Source organism: Mycosarcoma maydis, chromosome 10 (genome assembly GCF_000328475.2).
Source record: "Mycosarcoma maydis chromosome 10, whole genome shotgun sequence".
NCBI classification, from domain to species: domain Eukaryota; kingdom Fungi; phylum Basidiomycota; class Ustilaginomycetes; order Ustilaginales; genus Mycosarcoma; species Mycosarcoma maydis.
This window is the reverse complement of record NC_026487.1, coordinates 625,949-645,339: the sequence shown is the minus strand read 5'-3', so window position 1 is coordinate 645,339 and position 19,391 is coordinate 625,949. Positions and strand designations below refer to the sequence as shown.

The window sequence follows — 19,391 nt, the reverse complement described above, 5'->3', positions numbered from 1 at the left end:
TGGATTCACACAATGAACTTGTCTCTGGGCGTTTTACTGTTTCGAGATGGCGCCAGCTCCGGCGGCTACGTGTTCTCTTCTCACCTTGAAACCGTTTTGCAACAGCGATGACTTGACGTCGTCGATCGAGCATTGTTTGCGGTGGAAGATGCCGGCGGCCAAGGCAGCTTCTACGGTACTTTGGTTGTCGGCTTGAGCGGTAAAGATGTCGACAAAGTGCTGGGCGGTGCCGGCGCCAGACGACGCGATCACCGGGATGCTGACACTGCCACGTACGAGCTCGACGAGCTGGCGATCGAAGCCCTTGTTGGATCCATCGCGGTCGATCGAGTTGAGCAGGATTTCGCCGGCACCTAGACGCTGTACACCACGTGCCAGTTGGATGACGTCAAGATCACGATCTTCTCGTCCACCCTTAACGGTGCATCGATACCACCATCGTTTGCCATGATCTTCGGAACCAGCGACCCCCTGTACGAGACATGCAACGTGTTTTGGATCCACGTGCTCTCCTTCAGTGACGTAGACACGACGTGGGTCGATCGACACCACCACTGCTTGCGCACCGTACGCCTTACTGATGGTCTCGATGCCCGTGTTTCCTGTCAAACACGCCTCGCTAAATCGGAGCGGATTGCTCTCGTTCTCGTATCCGTTCTGCGCCGCACGTGCGTACAGCTCTTGTACAGCGTACACCGCTTCGGAACCAATCGAGACTTTGTCAGCACCAGCACGGAAGTAGGCATCAGCCACCTCTTTGGCCGGTCTCGGCGTTCCATCCGGATCGACACTGTCCTTGATGCCTCCGCCGATGGTGAGTGGAACAAAGATCTTGGCAGCTGCAGCTTCGAGCAGGCTGAGCATCGGTTGATCCTGCAATGCGCACGAACGGAACGAGGTGATGTTGAGAAACGTGATTTCATCTGCACCTTCCAGGTAGTATCGCAGTGCGAGGTCGACAGGTTTGCCGAGGTTGCGCACCTTGCGCCTGGTGGCTGTGGACGAACCAGCTTCTGACTCGTCGGTTGGCGTGTGCTCGAGCGTTTCGCGTACGTCGTATGATTCGCCTTTGGTAACGACAAGATCGCCATCGTCGTTGCTGCGCACATCGAGGCATGCAACGATGCGTTTTGTGAGGCCATCTTGGGGTGCGGGAACAGCCACTTGTTGCGCGTCAAGCAGCAGCCGTTCTTTGCTGATTTCCATAGTGCCGGGCTGGCTGAGCCAAGCGCGAAGCACTTCGAGGCCAGCACGGCCGCTCTTTTCCGGGTGGAACTGGGTGGCAAACACATTCCCCTTCTGGATCGACGACAGAAACACCTCGGATCCATACTGCGTTGTCGTCAACACCCAGTCTGCATGTTTGTCCGGCTGGTATGCTGCGCGATACGAGTGTACAAAGTAGTAGTGACTTGTTTCGCCCGATGCACGATCCGGGAAGCCATACTTGAGCGCATCCTGATCACCATTGTCATTGCGCGTCTTGACGACTTGTGCGGAATTCCAGCCCATCTGCGGGACCGATTTGTTGAGCTTGCGCTCCTCTTCATACGCCGAGAAGCTCGAGACGATTCCAGGGACGATGCCGAGACCAGCAACGCCCGGTGCTTCGTCCGACCCCTCAAACAGTGTCTGCAGGCCGATGCAAATGCCCATGTACGGCTTTCCGGAAGCAATGTATGCTTTCAACGGCTCCGCATATCCTTTTTCGCGAATCGACTCCATTGCAGGTCCAAAAGCGCCCACACCGGGGAACAGAAGCTTGTCCGCCTTGGCGAGATCCTGAGGCGACTCCACCCATTTGAACTCGAAGCCGAGCTGGCTGATCGAGTTGGCGAGACTGCGCACATTGCCGGCTCCGTAATCGAGCAGGTAGAGCATTCTGGAGCAAAAAGTGAAAGACGCGCAGAGCTGCCTCTGCGTGCAACAAGCGTCGATAAGGTGTGGTGGCCAAGATGCTGGAAGAGCAGCCGACACAAGCTCCAGAGTTACGAGTAAGCCTTGTGCGTGTTGCTTCTCGATCTTCTTATGTTCCTAACTTATCGTGAACCTGCCACGCATGACGGAGCGTTGTTGACTCGAGCTGACTCGAAATATTAATTTGAATATGACTCTTGCTTTTTTTCTCTTTTTTTTTTTTTTTTTGGTTTATATGCGATTTGATAGCCGCTCCGGACAAAGACAATCGGGAACCGTATCGGGATCGGGCAGTACTCGCACTGCAACGGCAATGGGAACGGCAACGGCAACGGCAACGGCAACATACCTCCCACACCCACGTCTGCAGTTACGAATCCCAAGACGCTTCGATTGTGACGGTGGCACTTGCAGCACGCCCACTCGGCTGCCAAGCACCGCGACACGACAAGTGCAACCACGATTACATTCCAATCTGTGATTCTGGTGATTCACTGTGAATCTGATGACGCTTACTTTGGCCTTGCAAGATGACTAAGAAACTGCATTTGATTGAGCTGCGCCAGCTTTGGTTTCACAGGGTCTCGTTTGGGTGCATCTTCACGATTCACGAATTTTGTGCTTCGCTTCCGTCACAAGTCACGAGTTACGGTTGTATACGTGATTGATTCAAATTCGCGCCATTCACGATTCTTCCGCGTGCCGGCGCAAGTCGTGAATTGCTTTGACATTCACGATTTCATTAATAATTTACGACTGGCGATTCATGATTTCCTGGTGCAAGAAGAACGACGAAACGGAATGGTGCGTTTGCGCTCGGCACAGCCAAGTTCCGAGCGCCGTCGTGAGTGGATGAAGCAGTCGTGAGCCTTGAGTCGGTGCGTGTGCTTTTCCTCCACACGGATCCACGATGCGTGTGCAAGAGTCTTTCGTGTTTGTTCTCTCGTGTCTGTCCGTCCCACTTGTAACCACCATCGTGCCGAACATCTGACCTTGCTTCCCAGCGCCATCGCGGTCGTTCTCGCCAAGGCTAGTTGCACCATGCCGAGCAAACGAGAGCCCGGCGTGATGCCAGACGCTCAGCATCCCCACGAACACGTCCATGCTTCGTTGCTGCCGCCAAAGTTTCTCAAACCGTCCGGCGGTCTCGTGAGCATCGTGCAGGCAGTCTCATCCCTGCTCTTTAGGTTGAGCGTCTATGTCTTTTTGCGATGGATCCCCACGTCGCTGGCATATCCCTTCATCCCGGTGTTGTACGCCGTATATGTGCTAACATCCATCTATCGTGACTACGCCATTCGAAGCGCCATTTCCGACCATCTTGCCAAGGATGCAGCCCGCAGCCTTCAGCAGCTGGCAGACAAGGTCGAGGTGACCGGCTCCAAGATCCAGTGCAAACCTACTGCCAAGCCAATCGAGAACAAGCCTGCCGGTCCGAACGGAACCACACCCACCAAGCCCGCAACTTGCTCCGTATCCTATGCCGACGTAGCCAAAGGCGTAAAAGTGGTCCCACCGTCGCAATCTTTATCGGCTTGGCACATTGAATCGTCTGCACGTGCCAAGCTGCGTCGTACCAACTCGTTTGAGGTGCTCAAAGCGCTCGTGTTCGGTACCTCGACTCGCTCCTCCCGCTTCAACTTTTACGTCGTCCTAGCCCACACGCTCGCCTTTGCGCTCTTTCTCGATAGTTTCCTCTCCCCCTACCTGTTTCCCTCTCACTGGGACTACAACCTCGCCTTCGCTCGCACTGGCGCTCTTGGCCCCACATATGCTAAAATCCATGTTCGCTATCCGCCTCCCGAGCTCCCAGGCGCATCCAATGCGTCGATCGTCGTTGCGCCTCCGCTCGTTGATACATTTGATAGCCTCGCTGTTGACACGTCGCTCAACTCGGCAACGTATCAGGCTCCAAGCACCGCGCCACCCATCGAACTGCTCGTCAAGTATCGACGCGCGCACAACCCCTCGCAGCACGACGACGTGGTGCGCAAGACATCGCGAGCTCACACCAAGCAGTATCTCGCCAACCATGAGAGCCTCTGGCTCAACGGTCCGCTTATCACCTTGCGTGCAGAAAATGACTGGACTGCGACGGCACTCATCGACGAGCTTTGGCCTTCGACCACATACGAGTGGGGACTCTCGCAGTTCGAGCCCGAACACGTGGATCACTCGGATGAGGTGCGCATCATTGAAAAGTTTGTTGCCAACGACGAGATCAGTCGCCGCAATCTCTTCACCACCTGGCCCGATCCACGTCTGAGCTCGTACATGCAGTCAAAGAGTCTTGGCTCGAGAAACGTTGATCTCGCAAAGACAGACATCGGCGAGCCTGCTGAAGAGACCAACCCGCTCGAAGACCCGAACCACTTCACATTTGCCTCGACCTCGTGCGTCAAGCCCGACTTTCCGTACCATCCAGCGCAGTTCTGGGGCTGGAATCGACTGCTCAAGCTGGCAGGCATCGGAACTGAACAGGGCGGCATCACGGAGCGCAACCGTATCCCTGGATTCGATCTGCTCTACCAGCGAGCGGTGGCTGGCCGCGAGTCGCATCCCTCGCTACGCTTCCTGTTGCAGCTCGGCGATCTGATCTACGCCGACGTGCCGCACTATGCAGGCGCAGAGACCAATGCATATCGCAAACTGTATCGCAATCTGTTTGCGTCCCAAAGCTTCCGCCGCTTCTCGAAGCATGTTCCTGTCATTGGCATCTACGACGACCACGAGGTGATCAACAACTGGTCCGGTAGGGATGAGAACCACCAAGAGATCGCTGCCTACCCTTCGGCCAACACAGCGTGGAAAGAGTACATTGGTGATGCCAACCCAGAAGCGCTCGAGGCGGGGGAAAACTACTACACATTCCAATACGGCGAGTCGGCCGCCTTCTTCGTCATGGATACGCGTCGTCATCGAACGCATCACACCGCAGACGATGACGAGGAGAAAACCATGCTCGGCTACCGTCAAAAGCAAGACCTCTTCAAGTGGCTGGCGGTGGTCAACGAAACCGTAGCATTCAAGTTTGTAGTCAGTTCGGTACCATTCAACACGCTCTGGGGCGGCGAACTCGACGTGGATGGACAGAAGGACAGCTGGGCTGCCTACAACACGGAACGACTTGAGATCGCCCAAGTGCTGCGCTATGTGCCCAACGTCATCGTGCTGAGCGGCGATCGGCACGAATTTGCCGCAATCAGCGTGCTCGATACGATCACCGAATTCAGCACGAGCCCACTCAGCATGTTCTACCTTCCCGTCCGTACGCTATCGCAGGATCACGGTGACGGAAAGAGCGGCGTCGACAAGCTGCTCAAGTACCTGCCCGATGGCAACCACAAGTGGACCGAGTTTGAGGTGGATGCGCGCGACCCGTACAAGCCTGTCGTGCGCGTGTCGGTGCAGATCGATGGAAGCGAGGCGTGGAAGACGACGTATGTAGGCAAGTCGCTGCGCAAATCGCAAGGCCGTGTGGGTGGCTTGGTGCGAACTCTGCTCGAGTCGCTCGGCTTCCGCTTTGACTTTTTCTACAAGCTGTGAAGTCGCCGCGCTTCAACCTCGGGCACGCGTCACCATGCACGCTAGTACGAACAAGCAACCGTGAACATGGTCCCGTGTGCGTCCGCTTGAACGAGTCTTTGCTGCCAAGCTGCGCTACTGCCTCTGCGCGTGTATTTGTACATTCAAACTCTTCCGTTTCCCAACCATTGCTTTCCTCTCTCTTTACTCTTGGCAAGAACTGCACCAGCGTTGGCTTGTGAAATGTCGAATGTGGATTGTGGATTGTCGATGATCGTCAATCGTGAATCGTGCACGACAGATCACAGGATTTTGATCACGTATCCAAAGTGGTATTGTGAGCAACTGCCGGTTTGACATGGGCTATCGGTCAATTCGGTCTACACGACGAGCTCGACGCGTGCGCAAACTCACGACTCACGCTGAAAATCGGTAGCTGAATTCAAAATCAGAGAGGAAAATCGTGAATCGTGAATATCTAATCGTGAATAGCGCTGCTTCTTGCATTTCAATTAATGAATTGCAGGTTAACGTACGTACAAATCAAGAAATAGCGGATGGATCGGGCGCAGATCCAGCACACGCCCTTAGAAACAAAGTGCTTCAGTGTAAGGGCGACAAGCCAGGAAGCGCGCTTTCGAGTCGTGAGTCGTGAGTCGTGAGGGGGGAAAAGCCCAAGTCTCGACTGTTCGCTCACCCGCTCTTGGTTTCGTGATTGCGTTTGAGACCTTCCAACGTCGCAATCATCACCACCCTCGACAAACTTGCGCATCTCACGTTCTTGTTACCATCCTTGGCAAACACGCAAACACAACTCCTTGACAACACGTGTTCAAACTCACGTTGACAGCTTTTGGCTTAGTTCGCCTTCGGCTCTGCTCGTCACACTCGCGGCTGGCTTCCAACACTCGTCATCAGCGCGTTGACAGCAGACGTGGTCTGACTCGCTCTCATCTGCGTTCCATTGGCGTCATTGTCATCAGTTTCAACATCCACGCAAAGTCGAACTCTGCGTCTCTCGTTACGCCGCACCATGTCGACGCTCAACCTTACGGGTCATCCTGATCCCAAGCTGCGCACAGATCCGCTCCTGCTCCAGGCGCTCGAGTCGTACCTAGAGCCCATCAAGAGCGCGCTCACCCAGCAAGGCATCGATCCCAGCGCAATCCCCTCCAAATCTGGCTCGCTCTCCGCATCCGACCTTGCAGACCTTGTGTTTGAACTCCAAACCTTCCAGGAGGAGGTGCTGGGTGTCAATGCACCTCGTCCTGCCAATCCTGACGCATCCACCCCACTAGCGCGACACCCTGTTCGCATCCCCGCAGAATTGTTCCTCTCCACGTCTTCGCACCAAAGCACCTCGATTGCTCCGCCAGAGTCGAGTCACCTTCGATTGCTCTTGCAAGAGGCACTCGCGCATCTCGCCTCCACCGGCAAGTCCACCTGGAACTTTTCCGACCCTGCTCAAAAGACCACCAACGTTGAGCTCATCACACACCTTCGCCAGCAACTTACCCAGGCTGCTGCGTTGGAGCACCCCACCATTGCCGTCTCAGCGTCCATCACCGAGGCAGAGGCAGCTGCGCTCAAGCAGATGGCTGAACAGCTCGAATGTAAGTGGTCCGACGACGTCGCAACCGCATCTCACGTCCTCTACCCTTCTGAGATGACGCCTCCAGCCTCTCCTAAGCTCGGCGAGTCGTCGTCGTCCACTTCCGAGGAATACTTCAGGACCATCGCCTCCAGATCAGGGCGCGCTCTCATCCATGTCTGGTACCGTCCCGACTCGTACGACACCTGGCTTCCCGCTGCCGACTTTGCCGACCCCGACCCGGCTCCCGAGAAGCGACTGCCATGGAAGATTAGCGCAAAGTGGCTCCGCGACAGCGTTCGCTTCAACGAGATCATGAACGCAGAGGATTACGAACAGGAGGATGCGCTCGGGGTTGCCATGGATGCTGCCGACGTCGAGACTGGCATCGCTACCACCGGCGATGTTTCCAAGAGCAAGAAGCGTGGACTGCCCGACGAGATCACCGACGCTTCCTCGGCTTCAGCTGCTGCCAGCGAGCCTAACAGTAAGCGCATCAAGCTTCTTGTCGCGGCGCGTCCCGTTGGTGCCATCCCCATCGATCTTTCTGGCTCGCAACCCATTCCAGGCAAAAAGTACGAAAACGAGGCGGTGCCGAGCGGTGTTCTTGGCAACCTGCCCTCGGAATCGGCTGGCCCCACCAAGCTCGAGGGCGAACAGCCTGCCGTCAGGCCAGCCAACGATGGTGATGCGACCATGGTCGACGGTACTGCTGACAAGCCCAAGGCGGATGCTGCGGTTGAGGAGCCGACTGAAGCGACCGCCGATACCAACGCACCCATCGTTCAGCCGGATGCCGCTGCGGTTGAACAGCAGCGCATCCGCGCCGAGGAGATCGCCAAAAAGTATCTCGCTTCGCAGACGCAGGAAGTGATTATCCCTTCCTACTCCACTTGGTTCGATATGTCGACCATCAACGCGATCGAAAAGCGATCCTTGCCCGAATTCTTCAACCACAAGAACCGCAGCAAGACGCCGAGCATCTACAAGGATTACCGTGACTTTATGATCAACACGTACCGTCTCAATCCAAGCGAGTACCTCACTTTTACCGCTTGCCGAAGAAACTTGGCGGGCGACGTTTGCGCCATCATGAGGGTGCACGCGTTCCTCGAGCAGTGGGGTCTCATCAACTATCAGATCGATCCTGAAACCCGACCTGCTACACTGGGCCCTCCGTTCACCGGTCATTTCCGAGTACTCGTCGACACGCCGCGTGGTCTGCAGCCGCTTCACCCTGGCACTCGTGTCAACTTGACCACCTCGGCTTCCGCCGGCGCTGATGGTCCGGCGGCCAGTGCTGCGGCTGCGGCTGCGGCTGCGGCTGCGGCAGGAGCGGACAAGCGCGACATGAACCTTGAGCTGCGCAAGACCATCTTCCAATCGACCATGAAGGGGTCCAAGCCCATCGATCTGGCCGAAGCCAACTCGCTCGCTGCGCAGGCCGATGCTGCGGTCGCCGGTGGCGCTGGTGGTGCGCCTCGCTACACGTGCGACACGTGCGGGAGCGACTGCACGCGCGTGCGATACCACAGCATCAAGGCGAAAAACTACTCGCTTTGCGCGTCGTGCTACCTGGAAGGACGTTTCCCGAGCTCCATGTATTCGGGTGATTTCGTTCGCATGGAAGACTCGGTACTCAAGCAGACGGGCGGCGTCGTGGGCGGTGCTTCTGGTGGGCAGGATGACTGGACGGACGCCGAGACGCTGCGTCTGCTCGAAGGGCTGGAAATGTTTGACGATGACTGGTCGGCGGTTTCGAACCACGTGGGCACGCGCAGCCGCGAGCAGTGCATCACCAAGTTTATCCAGCTGCCCATCGAGGATGGCTTCTTGGACGGTGCTTCGCAGGCGGATCTGGGACCGTTGCAGTACGCGCGTCGTGATCAGGTGGACAAGCTCGGTAAGCCGATCGTTCCGTTTGCGCAGGCGGACAACCCGGTGATGAGCGTGGTTGCGTTTTTGGCGAGTGCGGTGAACCCGGCAGTGGCGGCAGCGGCGGCTCAGAGCGCGTTGGGCGAGCTCACGGAGAATCTCAGAAAGCGAGCAGGGCGCGAAAAGTCGAGCGGCGAAAAGGAGGCGACGGCGGCTGATGCTGGTGATGCGAAGCGCGATGGCGAGGCTCCACACGCCAACGGCGATGCGATGGACGTCGACGGTGAGCAGGCCAAGTCGGCTGCTGCTGAGGGTGCCGGTCGCGGCGACGCGGAAGTGGACGCGGACGCGGACGCGCTGGTTGTGGATGCCAAAAAAACCAGCGTTCCGCGCAACGCTGTGGAAAGAGCAGCTGCCATCGCGCTCGGTGCGGCGGCTGCGAAAGCGCACGTGCTTGCATCGTTCGAAGAGCGCGAATGCCAGCGACTGGTGGGCCAAGTTATTGAGGCGCAGCTCAAGAAGCTCGAACTCAAGATGTCTCAGTTCGAAGAGCTCGAGTCGCTCCTCGAGGCGGAACGCCGCAGCGTAGAGGCAGGTCGTCGACAGCTCTACGCCGACCGTCTCGCCGTGCAGAAACAGCTGGCGCTCGTCAACGAACTGCTCCACAAGGCGGCGCATGCTCCAGAGAAGCTCAGCCAGCACGACCTCGTACACGCCTCCAGTGCCGCCAACGGTTTACCACAGCAGGGCCCCGTGGTCAGAGAGGCCGGCGCGCTCCCACCCGTCGGTGGATCCTTTGCTCAGATCGGTTAATGTGGTCTCTCGGTGTGTTTTCTCAATCCAATCGTGAATGTTTTGTCAGTGCAGACGCGGGCGTGAGCGGATGCGGATGCGGATGTGGATCCTGGTGCGGGTGCGATGAACAGCTGTGCAAGGTGTGTCAGGATCGAGGAGGCAGGATGCGGACGGTGGAGGGTCGGTATTAAGGCGCAGGGGGTCATGTGTAGAGAACGGATCACAGCCGATTTCAGCGTAAGCACGATCACACATGCATGTCGCACAATGTGAGACGGCTCGTCGGATGTCAGGCGGAGTGAACGCGCAAGTACGGAGGCAAGCAAGGTGGATTGGGTCAAGACGGAAACGGGTCAGAAGGTGGAGGATGGATCAGTGGTGGTCGTCATGGTCGTCATGAGCGTGATGGCCGTCCCAGGGGTGTTTGAGTCCCTGTACAAGAGAAATGGAGCAGGAAGCAGGTCAGATGCATGTCGCGTGCTTAGCGTTGGACGAGAGCGTGAACACGTTTGCGCATGCAACGGGGGGTGTCGCTCCGAGTAGAGATGCATTGATACGGCCCAGCTGCGGCGGTATGGTGAAAGCATGTCTGGCTGTGTCTCGAGCACTCGCGTGCATTCTGTACGCGGATCCAGACTTACCAAGAGAACAGCACCGTCCTGCTTAGCACGGTAGAAGATCCAAAACCACATGGTGGCTCCGAGCAACTTGGCGCCCCATCTGTGCTTGAATGCGGGCTGATGTGGGTGAAATCCCGGTACGGGTCTATACCATCGTGAGGAGCTGGCTCCTGCTCCTGCTGCGCCTGCCATGATCGCAAAGTCTACGTCACCAACACGGTCCGATGTGCATCGTCAAACCAACCGGTTGTACGCAATCCAATCGACGTGAGTCAGTCTGTTCCGCTACATTATCCAGCGTGATTCATGATCCGACGTACCTCACGTTGATGTCGCCAAGCAAGACCGGTCGAGTGAAAGCTGTCGGACAACGTCGCGATCCTGAAGCAAGCCTCACCCGTCCCTCGCAGCTCATACAAGTCAACTCGTGCCCAGCCCGCGCGTTTCAAATCTCGAATCCGCTCATCGGCTCCGACGCACACTCACTCAACTCGTGGGTGCGCACCGCAAATACCCAACACGCAAAAAAAAAAACACGTCTTGTCATTTGTCACGGTCCAACATTTTTTTCGCGAGAAAACTCGTGACTCACTCTCAGCGTTTTGTTTTTTCAGCGTTGATCGTTGGTCGTCGTTTCGTCTCACTTGCGAGCCGCCTATACAAGAGCACGACGTCCAGAACGACCTTCCACAGTCGAGGCATTGGATGCATTGGATGATCCGGGATGGTTAGCATTGCACAAGTCTCACGTCGGCACATGCCAGAAACACAGATCTACAGAGACGAAACACCATGCGCGCGCCGTTACTACCAGCCACGCACTTCGACGTACCTGATCAGTTAGCCTGTATACCTGAACAACATCGCAAACAAGCCGAACGAAACAAGCCAAGAAGAACCTCGTCCACGTTTGTAGGATCAGAAAAAAAACAAATGTAGGTTATCGCCAGATGGTCGCTTCCACGTTGGGACCACGACCAGACCGTGCTTGACTCTATGTATTTGGTAATCATCATTGGATTATGCGTGCAACGCAGTTTCTTGCTTGGCTTATTTCGTTCTCTTGCCGATGTCAGGCGTCTAGCGTCGCAGCTGCAGGGTGTTGCAAGTGCGAGCGAGCAGGTCCAAGTGAGGCTGAGCGAAGCATGGTGACACACACACATGAGCAGAGGTCGGATCGGGTGACGTTGGGCGACTGAATTGCTGGTGAAGAATGTACCCAATCCATAGGATGTCGATGATGGTGATGGTGAAGCGTCAAGAAGAACCAGGTAAACGTCAAGCCACTTTGTCTGCTTACTTTTTTTGCTGGTGGAATTTTTTTCTGCTTGCTAGCAAAAAAAAAGTCAGAGTCGTGAGTTTGAAAATCACAGAATCACAAATCACAATCGTGGATGCGCCATGCACATGTCAAGGTCAACTTTACGCTTTAGTGATCGAGAGCGTCGCGCGTGTCTCAATCACGAATCAGAAACTCGCACGACGACTCACACTCCGAATGCGATCGCCCCATGCAGCGGTCTAACAACGAGAACCCGAATCGTGAATCCACGCAAGACGATTTTTTCCGTGATCCGTGATTTGTGATTTGTGATATGCGTGATGTCCACGGCAAAGTTTCGAGTTTCGACAGGCGCCAGCAAGTTGGGGCGTTTGGGATTCGTAATTCGTGATTTGAGATTTTTGCTCTTACCCCAACTTCTCTGCAAGTTCGTTTGATAGGGTTAGTGCACTCGAGTGCTGTTCGACGGCTGGCTGATCGTCATTTCTGAGGGTGTATTCAGCTGACCGAGTCTGCATAGCGATGGCCTCACAGTTCCTACGTGGCCAGAGCTTGGCAGTGACAGCTTGATTGACTGTAACGTCCAAGAGGCAAACGCTCAAAGATGAGCAAGTGATATCGATGGTGTCCGTGGCACAGACGCAAGCAGAACCACTTGAGCGGACGCATTTCGGGCCAAACGAATCAAGTTTGCCTATGAGCATCGCACGCCAGTCACGAGTCAACGCGGAAAAGGAGCATCCGGACAAGAATCCAACTCAGTCAGCCCTGGAACAGCACAGTGAGCCAGTCGTCGGCAACGGTGCACCGACAATCGCCAACAGCTAAGCTAGCACACGCGACCAACCAAATCGATACCAACGCGGCAGCTCAAACAAGCCCAAAGCGCTCCAACAGCACACAGCACACTCCGAGTTTGCATCGGTCAAATATCGGCTCGACTCGCGCCTGTTTCGAAGAGAAAAGAGAAAAAAACAAAAAAAAAACAAAAAAAACACACATTTAAGAAAGCGTCGCCAGGTGCAACTGCCAAAATTCCACGGATGGGCACACGCGCAAAGAAAGAGTGTGTGTCTGTATGTAAAGAAGAACCCCCGTCAGAGCGTGAAGGAAGCGAGCCAAAAAGTTGAGCTTGCCACGGTCAAATTCGTAATTCGACCGTCTGTGCAGACAAACGTGTTTCGCGGTTCGCAGCAGCAGCACCAACATCTCGAAAGCTCAATCTGACCAGCATCGTTTCGGATCCCGTCTCCTTTCCCCTACCCTCACCCATCTCTCTCTCCTATCGTCGTCGGCTATCTTACTGGTAGGTTACCAACGCTGCATGTACACCGAAAGCACCAGCTACAGAGTCACTCACCGAACCAAAAGCGCGTTTCTTCTTTCTACCTTGCATGCTACACATCTCGACACCGCCGACACCAAATCCACAACTCCATTGCATGATCGTTACGGCTTGCTTCGTTCAGACCACGATGTCGTCCTTCTCGCGCAACCTCCTGCGCACCGCGGGCAAGGCCAAGAGCCTCGTACGTATCTTGCAGTCATGCGCCATTCCACGCTCGACGAGTTTCGTTGCAACTGACCCTCGCATTTGGCTCGCAACTTTTTAACCACTCACACAGCCCGCCTACTCGCGCAACGCCATCCCCTCGTCGTCGCGCTTCGTCCAGCTCACTGCAGAGGCGTCGCGTCCGCAGCAGGAATTGCCCGAATCCAAGACGGAAAAGTTCACAGTCGACCTTAACGCGGACTCGTTCAAAGGCTACAAGCTCGAAGTGCCCAAGCTCGAGTGGGAGACATCCAAAGATGAGCTCGTTCATCTGTACTCGGAGATGGTGAAAATGCGAAGGATGGAGATGGCTGCTGACCAGCTGTACAAGCAGAAGCTCATCCGAGGCTTTTGCCACTTGGCCATCGGTCAGGAAGCCGTCGCTGTGGGCATGGAGGCCGGTATGAAGCCTTCGGACAAGCTCATCACTGCTTACCGCTGCCATCCGTTCACCGTGCAGAAGGGTGGCTCGATCAAGAGTGTCATCGCCGAGCTGTTCGGTCGCCAGGATGGTATCTCCAAGGGCAAGGGTGGCTCGATGCACATGTTTACCCCCACGTTCTTTGGTGGTAACGGTATCGTCGGTGCTCAGGTACCCGTCGGCGCTGGTATCGCGTTCGCTCAGCAGTACATGAACACCAACGACGCCACTTTCGCCATGTACGGCGACGGCGCTTCCAACCAGGGTCAGGTCTTTGAGGCGTACAACATGGCCAAGCTTTGGAACTTGCCGTGTGTCTTTGTTTGCGAGAACAACAAATACGGTATGGGCACTTCGGCGGAACGCTCGTCGATGAACACGCAGTACTACACACGTGGTGATGTGATCCCCGGTATCCAGGTCAACGCCATGGACGTCTTGGCTGTTGCGGCTGCTACCAAGCATGCATCGGGCTACACGCTCGGTGGCAACGGACCTCTGCTCATGGAGTTGGTCACCTACCGATACGGCGGCCACTCTCTCTCGGACCCCGGTACCACCTACCGTACGCGTGATGAGATTCAAACCATGCGTTCGTCGTCCGACCCGATCCAGGGCCTCAAGGCGCGCATGCTCGATTGGGGCGTTGTCGAGGAGGCCGAACTCAAGCGAATCGACAAGGCCGCCAAGGAAGAGGTCGACCAAGCCGTCGAAGAGGCAAAGCAGAGTCCACAGCCAAGCGAGCACTCGCTCTGGACTGACATCTACTACCCAGGCACCGAGCCTGACTGGATGCGTGGCAGGGACCGCACCGAGATCCACCGATACCGTTAATCCCTCCTTGTAACACATCGCCTACCTCCACTCGACGCTCTGTTGCGTCTTGCCTCGTCCTTTCTCGCGTGCAATGTCTCAATTTCACAATAGTGAATCGTGAATTTCACTCTGCTCCATTCAGCTTGCCTGACGCCTGTGTTTGCACTCGCGACTCGCACCTGATTGGGCCACAAAGCCGGCGTGAACTGAGTTTGAATTGGACAGGAACAGATGGCCAGTACAGGTGGTGAGCAGATATAGGGTGGCAGTGAAGCTAGTAATAGAGCTTGAGGAGATCCAACGCGCTGCGGGCGGAGGCGGCGGCGGAGGAATGTTGGATGATGGAATTGAGCAGAGCGGAAAGTCTGTGCACTTGGACCGTGGTGAGTGGGGCGAGATGGGTGGCGAAGCCCAAGTCACGTCTAGCGGCTGAAGATGCGAGGGGCGATGTGGTGGAGAGCTGAATCCATGTGCGGGCGAATTCGGCGACTTCGGCGTAGAGGAACGTATGTCCGCGCACACTGTTCCACGGTTGCGGCCTGGTGGCCAGCGCGGACTCGAGGATGTCGAGAATCAGCTCGGGCGCACCGGTCGCCCGAAGCATTGTTTCACTCGCCCAACCTTGCGGGATGTCGAGCGTGGATCGCGTGTGATCTTGGTTGCCAACTCGCCTTGCGAAGCCAGCAGGAACACTCTCGTCGCGCACCTCGCCCTCCGGACGCATCTGCTCGTATGCGTACCTCAAGAGCAAGTCAAACACGTTGTCCATCGGACACGCCACCTCACTCCGATCCAGCCGCGTGAAGAGTTGCACGGTCAGCGCCGAGATCGCCTTGTACGCGTCCTCGTCGCGACTGCTGGCGTGCTGCTTGCATATCAACCCAATCCACAGCTCCGACACCAACGCCACATCGTGCAGCTCGGCAGACGCAATCATCGCCAGCTGCTCTTCCAGTAGCTCAAATGGCTCGGCTAGCTTCTTGTAGAGCGTCGAAAGATCCAGAAGCTCCTCGTCGAGCCACTCGATCGAATCGGCGAGCAGCGCACATCGTTCCGCATCCAGCTCGTCCGGTCCGACCTGTTGCAGCGCCTGCAGAACTCGCGCTTGAATCTGCGCTACTTCCAGCGAGTCTTCGGCCTGCGAGAGGAATGTCACCACCTCGTTCGCCTCAACGTGCGATGGTGAAACCGACTTGGCGTTGCCCACTGCTAGAGCTAGGTACTCGATCCGATCGCGCAGATCCAGTGCAAACTCCTTCGAGTGCGCCAACGCATCCAAAACTTGGGCAGCTGCAAAATATTCGCCGTGACGCACGTACAACTGCCAGAGCAAGTTTCGCAACGTTCGCAGAAACGCAGCATCGTGTGCCTTGACGCCAGTGGGTCGTTTGACGAGAAACTGCTCCAGATAAGGTGTCCGCATCGAAAGCAGCTGATCCGTCATCTTGCGTTCTATCAGCCACTCGTACATGCATTCGTGGAAGAGCGCATCCTGCCAAGCTTCCGCACGCGCATACGCCTCGGTGCGTGCCTTATCGCTCGTGTTGATCGCTAGTCGCACCTGCGCTTCATCAGCTCCAACGTTGTACGCAGCATCGAGACGCTCATCGAGCTCTTGCAGCGTGTCAAACACTAGCTGGTACGCCTGCTTGAGTCGATCCGCCACTTCGCGACGCGCTCGGTGCTCAGACCCTTCCGGGCTACCTTCGGCCAGATAACAAGCAGCAATGCCAGAAGGATCCCATTCCGCAGCACACTGAAGAGCCAGTTCGATCGCACCAGTCGCGTAACCGAGCGATCCATAGTCTTGACAGACACCGCGCAGCTTTTCCAACGACAACTGACTTGCGCCCTTGGCAAGCAGCTTTTGGCTCATACGTAGGTTGTCCATCTTGTCCTGTTCGGCGCGCGCCTCTTTGGCTCGACGGATGCATTCGGTAGCCTTGTACTGTCGAACATCGTCAGCGGAGCAGAAGCTTCCGCATCGAGCCTGCAAAGCGTCGGCCACGGCATCAATGCTGACCTGCGCTCCGATGCGTGCCTCGATCAGCGCGGTGACGAGCTCCTTAGAGGCACGTTTACCTTGTTCCGACGTGATCAGCTCGCCGAAACGCAAATTCACGATCACATCCTTGGCTTCGGCAGAGCATGCATCCAACAGAGCCTTCAAACCATGGTCGATAAGGAAGAGCATAAAGTTGGTAGCCTCCGTTGCCCTCGACACGAGCGCTTTGAGTCTGCTGAAGCTCTCCTGGTCTAGCTTGGCCGCTCGCTCCTGGTCGTAACCGACGCCATTGACAAAGCTCCGATTCGCCGCCGACGAGCCGCCAACACCAAACAACTTTGCGCTCTGCTGCATAAAATCGTGGAGCGGAACCAGATCTTGAAGCGTCTCTTCCAGGTCTTCCTTTCGGAGCGGTAGCTTAGGACCAGTCGACGTGCTCCCCGCTATGCCGGCAGCGCGGTAAGTGGTGAGAGCGCTGCTAGAGGCTGCAGGTGCAGCTGGCTTGGTTCCTGATTTGACGGGCTCAGCAGGCATGATAGCGCGATCCCAGACACGCTTGAGAATGCAGCCAATGTAGAGCGCTAGACCGTCATGGCGCGACGTCCTTGGGGTAGATAGAGCGGCCGAGACGGTTGTGTCGGCAGGCCACGAGCCGTACTGGCTAAAGAAGACTCGAGATGCGAGCGCGACAACCTCTTCCGAGACGGTTTGGGCAACACCTGCGGCGACTCCGGCGGAAGAGCCGATGGTGACACGGGGAGCAGCCACCTGCGAGTTGTGAGCCACAATAGCGAGAGCGGTCTCGCAAGCCTCTATCGAGCCGAAAGAGCCAAAGAACTGCATCATGGCAGCGCTGTTGACGGGCGTACCGGACTCAAGCAAACCACGCAGCGTGTCGACAGGACGACGCTCGACCAGCTCGGTGAGACCGTTGTTGTCGAGCACAAGGAAGCTGCGAGGCGGTCGAAGGTTCTGAGCATAAGTAGCTCGTACCAGTTCACCGTTGTCGGTGATCTGCGTGGGTTTGCGACTGGGCGGAGCTTCGGCAAATATGGGCGTGCTCAGAGTCAATTCCAGGTCGATGAACGTAGCCTTCTCGACAGGACCGGTGGTGGTGGTATTCGCATTGAGTGATGGCGTGATGCAGCAGATTTGACACGGAAGGTTGTTGTAGTTGAAGCCCATCATGAAGACATCGCCCGCATAGAAGACAGAGGAAACGGCTCTGGTGATGGTTTGCTGCTGTACGAGTGACTGTTGCTGCTGTGGACCCTGTTGTTGCGAGTAGCCGGCAGGGTTCGCAGAAGAAGCGACACCAGGAGGCTGCTGCAGAGCGGGTGGAGCACGAACCGTGATGGCAGGCTCGGAACGCCCTTGGAAGTTGTCGAGGAAGATGCGGTAGCCGCGATCGGTGACCGCGAGCAGAACGACGTTGAAGCGAGCCTCGCGTTCTACAGGTCCAATCCACACGATGGAGCCTACGTCATAGCGAGCATGGGGTGTACCTTGCTGTCCAGAGGTACCCACGGTCTGACCGCGCCTTTCCGGTGCTGAGGAGGGATCTTTGGATGACAGGCTGAAGACCTCAATCAAGTCACCTTGGCGAAGCGTATACACAAGCTGCCGAGCATTGTCCACCGTAATGTAGAGGAGCTTTTTGTCGGCTTTTACAAATGTTGGCAAGAGATTCGAGAGGCGTGGGTTGGTGATGTTGCGCAAGTAGCACTTACTGGTGAACCAGCCCTCGTTCCTCTGGTAGACGAGCTCGTAGAGGCAGTGGTCGGAGCCGGTAGCAAAGATGCGTCCGGTATCGGTGCCAGTGATGTTGTCAAGAATGACGCCGTTGGTGTTGGCGCTCATGCCTGCTTCGAGAACCTCGACTTTGGAGTGATCCCCATTCTGCGTATAGGAGAGCCCGAGCACTTTGATGTACTTTCCCTCGCGCACAGATGTTCCGATGCTAAGTACAAGCACATGAGTGACTATATCGGCAAATACGCCAGATCTTACTGGCAGTACGCTAGCAGCAATGACGACCTGATCGTCGGGAACACAGTAGAATTCGAAAGCAGCTTGACCTTCGAGGTAAGACCAGAGATAGACCTTGTTGTCGACCGTGATGCAGGCTCTACGTATGGCTGGAAACAGGGACTGTGTTGCTGTCGGACTGGCACTCTTGATTCCAGTGAATACGTCTGGTGGAATGGGAAGGGTTCTGGACTTGTCAAAGCCAACCCATGGATCGAGACGGTGTTGTTGGTAGGGAGCATCGCGTGTTGGAGTGCGCTGCTTTACTTCTGGAAGAGCGATGCGACCCTGTTCGCAACGTCGGAAGGTTTCCTCTGCCTCACGCAGGGATTCGAGCGAGTAAGGATCAGCAGGCATCATGGTGTTATGGTGCCAGTCGCGATGCAAATGCAGATGATGTTCCCCTTGCGTCTGACGAGCGCAGCCGGTGCAGCAAACGAAACTGAGCACGAGTGTTCAGTGCGGGCCGCAGCTGTCTCTGGTAGAAGTGGTGCCACTGTATCGATGAAGCAAGAGTGCGAAGACGAGAGCAGTGATGGGGCAGGTTGATGAGAGAAATCGAGTTGAGTATGTTGACAAGAGGACGAAGCTGTCAAAAAAGTCGTAAGTACGATTCGTGATGTGATTATTCGTGATTTCGTGATTCGTGAATCGTGAATCGTAAATCCATCATGAGAATTTCTCAGCTTTGTGGATGTTGCCCTGTGCAACCGGTGCTAGATTTATATCGGCAGCTGGAATCTATTCGAATCGGTGATGCATCACTCGGCGCACTCAACACGCTGCTCTTTCTGTGGTGAGTGGCGCGTCGCGTTGAGCTGAGCTGAACCACCGTGGAATTTCAGACTGGCAAGAACAACACGCTTTTGGCTCTCCACACGAGCTGTACCGCATAGACATGAAGAGGCACAAAGGTTCGCCTCGTCGCTTACGACTGCCATCGATACTTGTCCGCTTCACATAG

At 56.1% G+C, this 19,391-nt stretch overlaps 6 protein-coding genes across 6 annotated transcripts; 3 read left to right on the top strand and 3 right to left on the bottom strand.

Moving 5' to 3' along the window:
* Positions 1-33: 33 nt before the first annotated feature.
* On the bottom strand, positions 34-1,881 carry UMAG_03858 (putative glutamine amidotransferase/cyclase; the record flags this gene model as incomplete). Its single annotated transcript, XM_011391984.1, has 1 exon — positions 34-1,881. The coding sequence occupies one exon, from the start codon at positions 1,879-1,881 to the stop codon at positions 34-36; it is 1,848 nt and encodes a 615-aa protein (XP_011390286.1).
* Positions 1,882-2,958: 1,077 nt separating this feature from the next.
* Positions 2,959-5,463, top strand: UMAG_03857 (uncharacterized protein; the record flags this gene model as incomplete). Its single annotated transcript, XM_011391983.1, has 1 exon — positions 2,959-5,463. One exon carries the CDS (start codon positions 2,959-2,961, stop codon positions 5,461-5,463), a length of 2,505 nt encoding a protein of 834 aa, XP_011390285.1.
* Positions 5,464-6,475: 1,012 nt separating this feature from the next.
* On the top strand, positions 6,476-9,721 carry UMAG_12243 (uncharacterized protein; the record flags this gene model as incomplete). The annotated part of the gene is made up of 1 exon (XM_011392057.1): positions 6,476-9,721. One exon carries the CDS (start codon positions 6,476-6,478, stop codon positions 9,719-9,721), a length of 3,246 nt encoding a protein of 1,081 aa, XP_011390359.1.
* Positions 9,722-10,075: 354 nt separating this feature from the next.
* UMAG_11106 (uncharacterized protein) lies at positions 10,076-10,515 on the bottom strand (the record flags this gene model as incomplete). Its single annotated transcript, XM_011392044.1, has 2 exons — positions 10,076-10,135; positions 10,345-10,515. 2 exons carry the CDS (start codon positions 10,513-10,515, stop codon positions 10,076-10,078), a joined length of 231 nt encoding a protein of 76 aa, XP_011390346.1.
* Positions 10,516-13,080: 2,565 nt separating this feature from the next.
* UMAG_03854 (putative pyruvate dehydrogenase (acetyl-transferring) subunit E1 alpha) lies at positions 13,081-14,412 on the top strand (the record flags this gene model as incomplete). Its single annotated transcript, XM_011391982.1, has 2 exons — positions 13,081-13,134; positions 13,231-14,412. The coding sequence occupies 2 exons, from the start codon at positions 13,081-13,083 to the stop codon at positions 14,410-14,412; spliced, it is 1,236 nt and encodes a 411-aa protein (XP_011390284.1).
* Positions 14,413-14,668: 256 nt separating this feature from the next.
* On the bottom strand, positions 14,669-18,787 carry UMAG_03853 (uncharacterized protein; the record flags this gene model as incomplete). Its single annotated transcript, XM_011391981.1, has 1 exon — positions 14,669-18,787. The coding sequence occupies one exon, from the start codon at positions 18,785-18,787 to the stop codon at positions 14,669-14,671; it is 4,119 nt and encodes a 1,372-aa protein (XP_011390283.1).
* Positions 18,788-19,391: the final 604 nt, after the last annotated feature.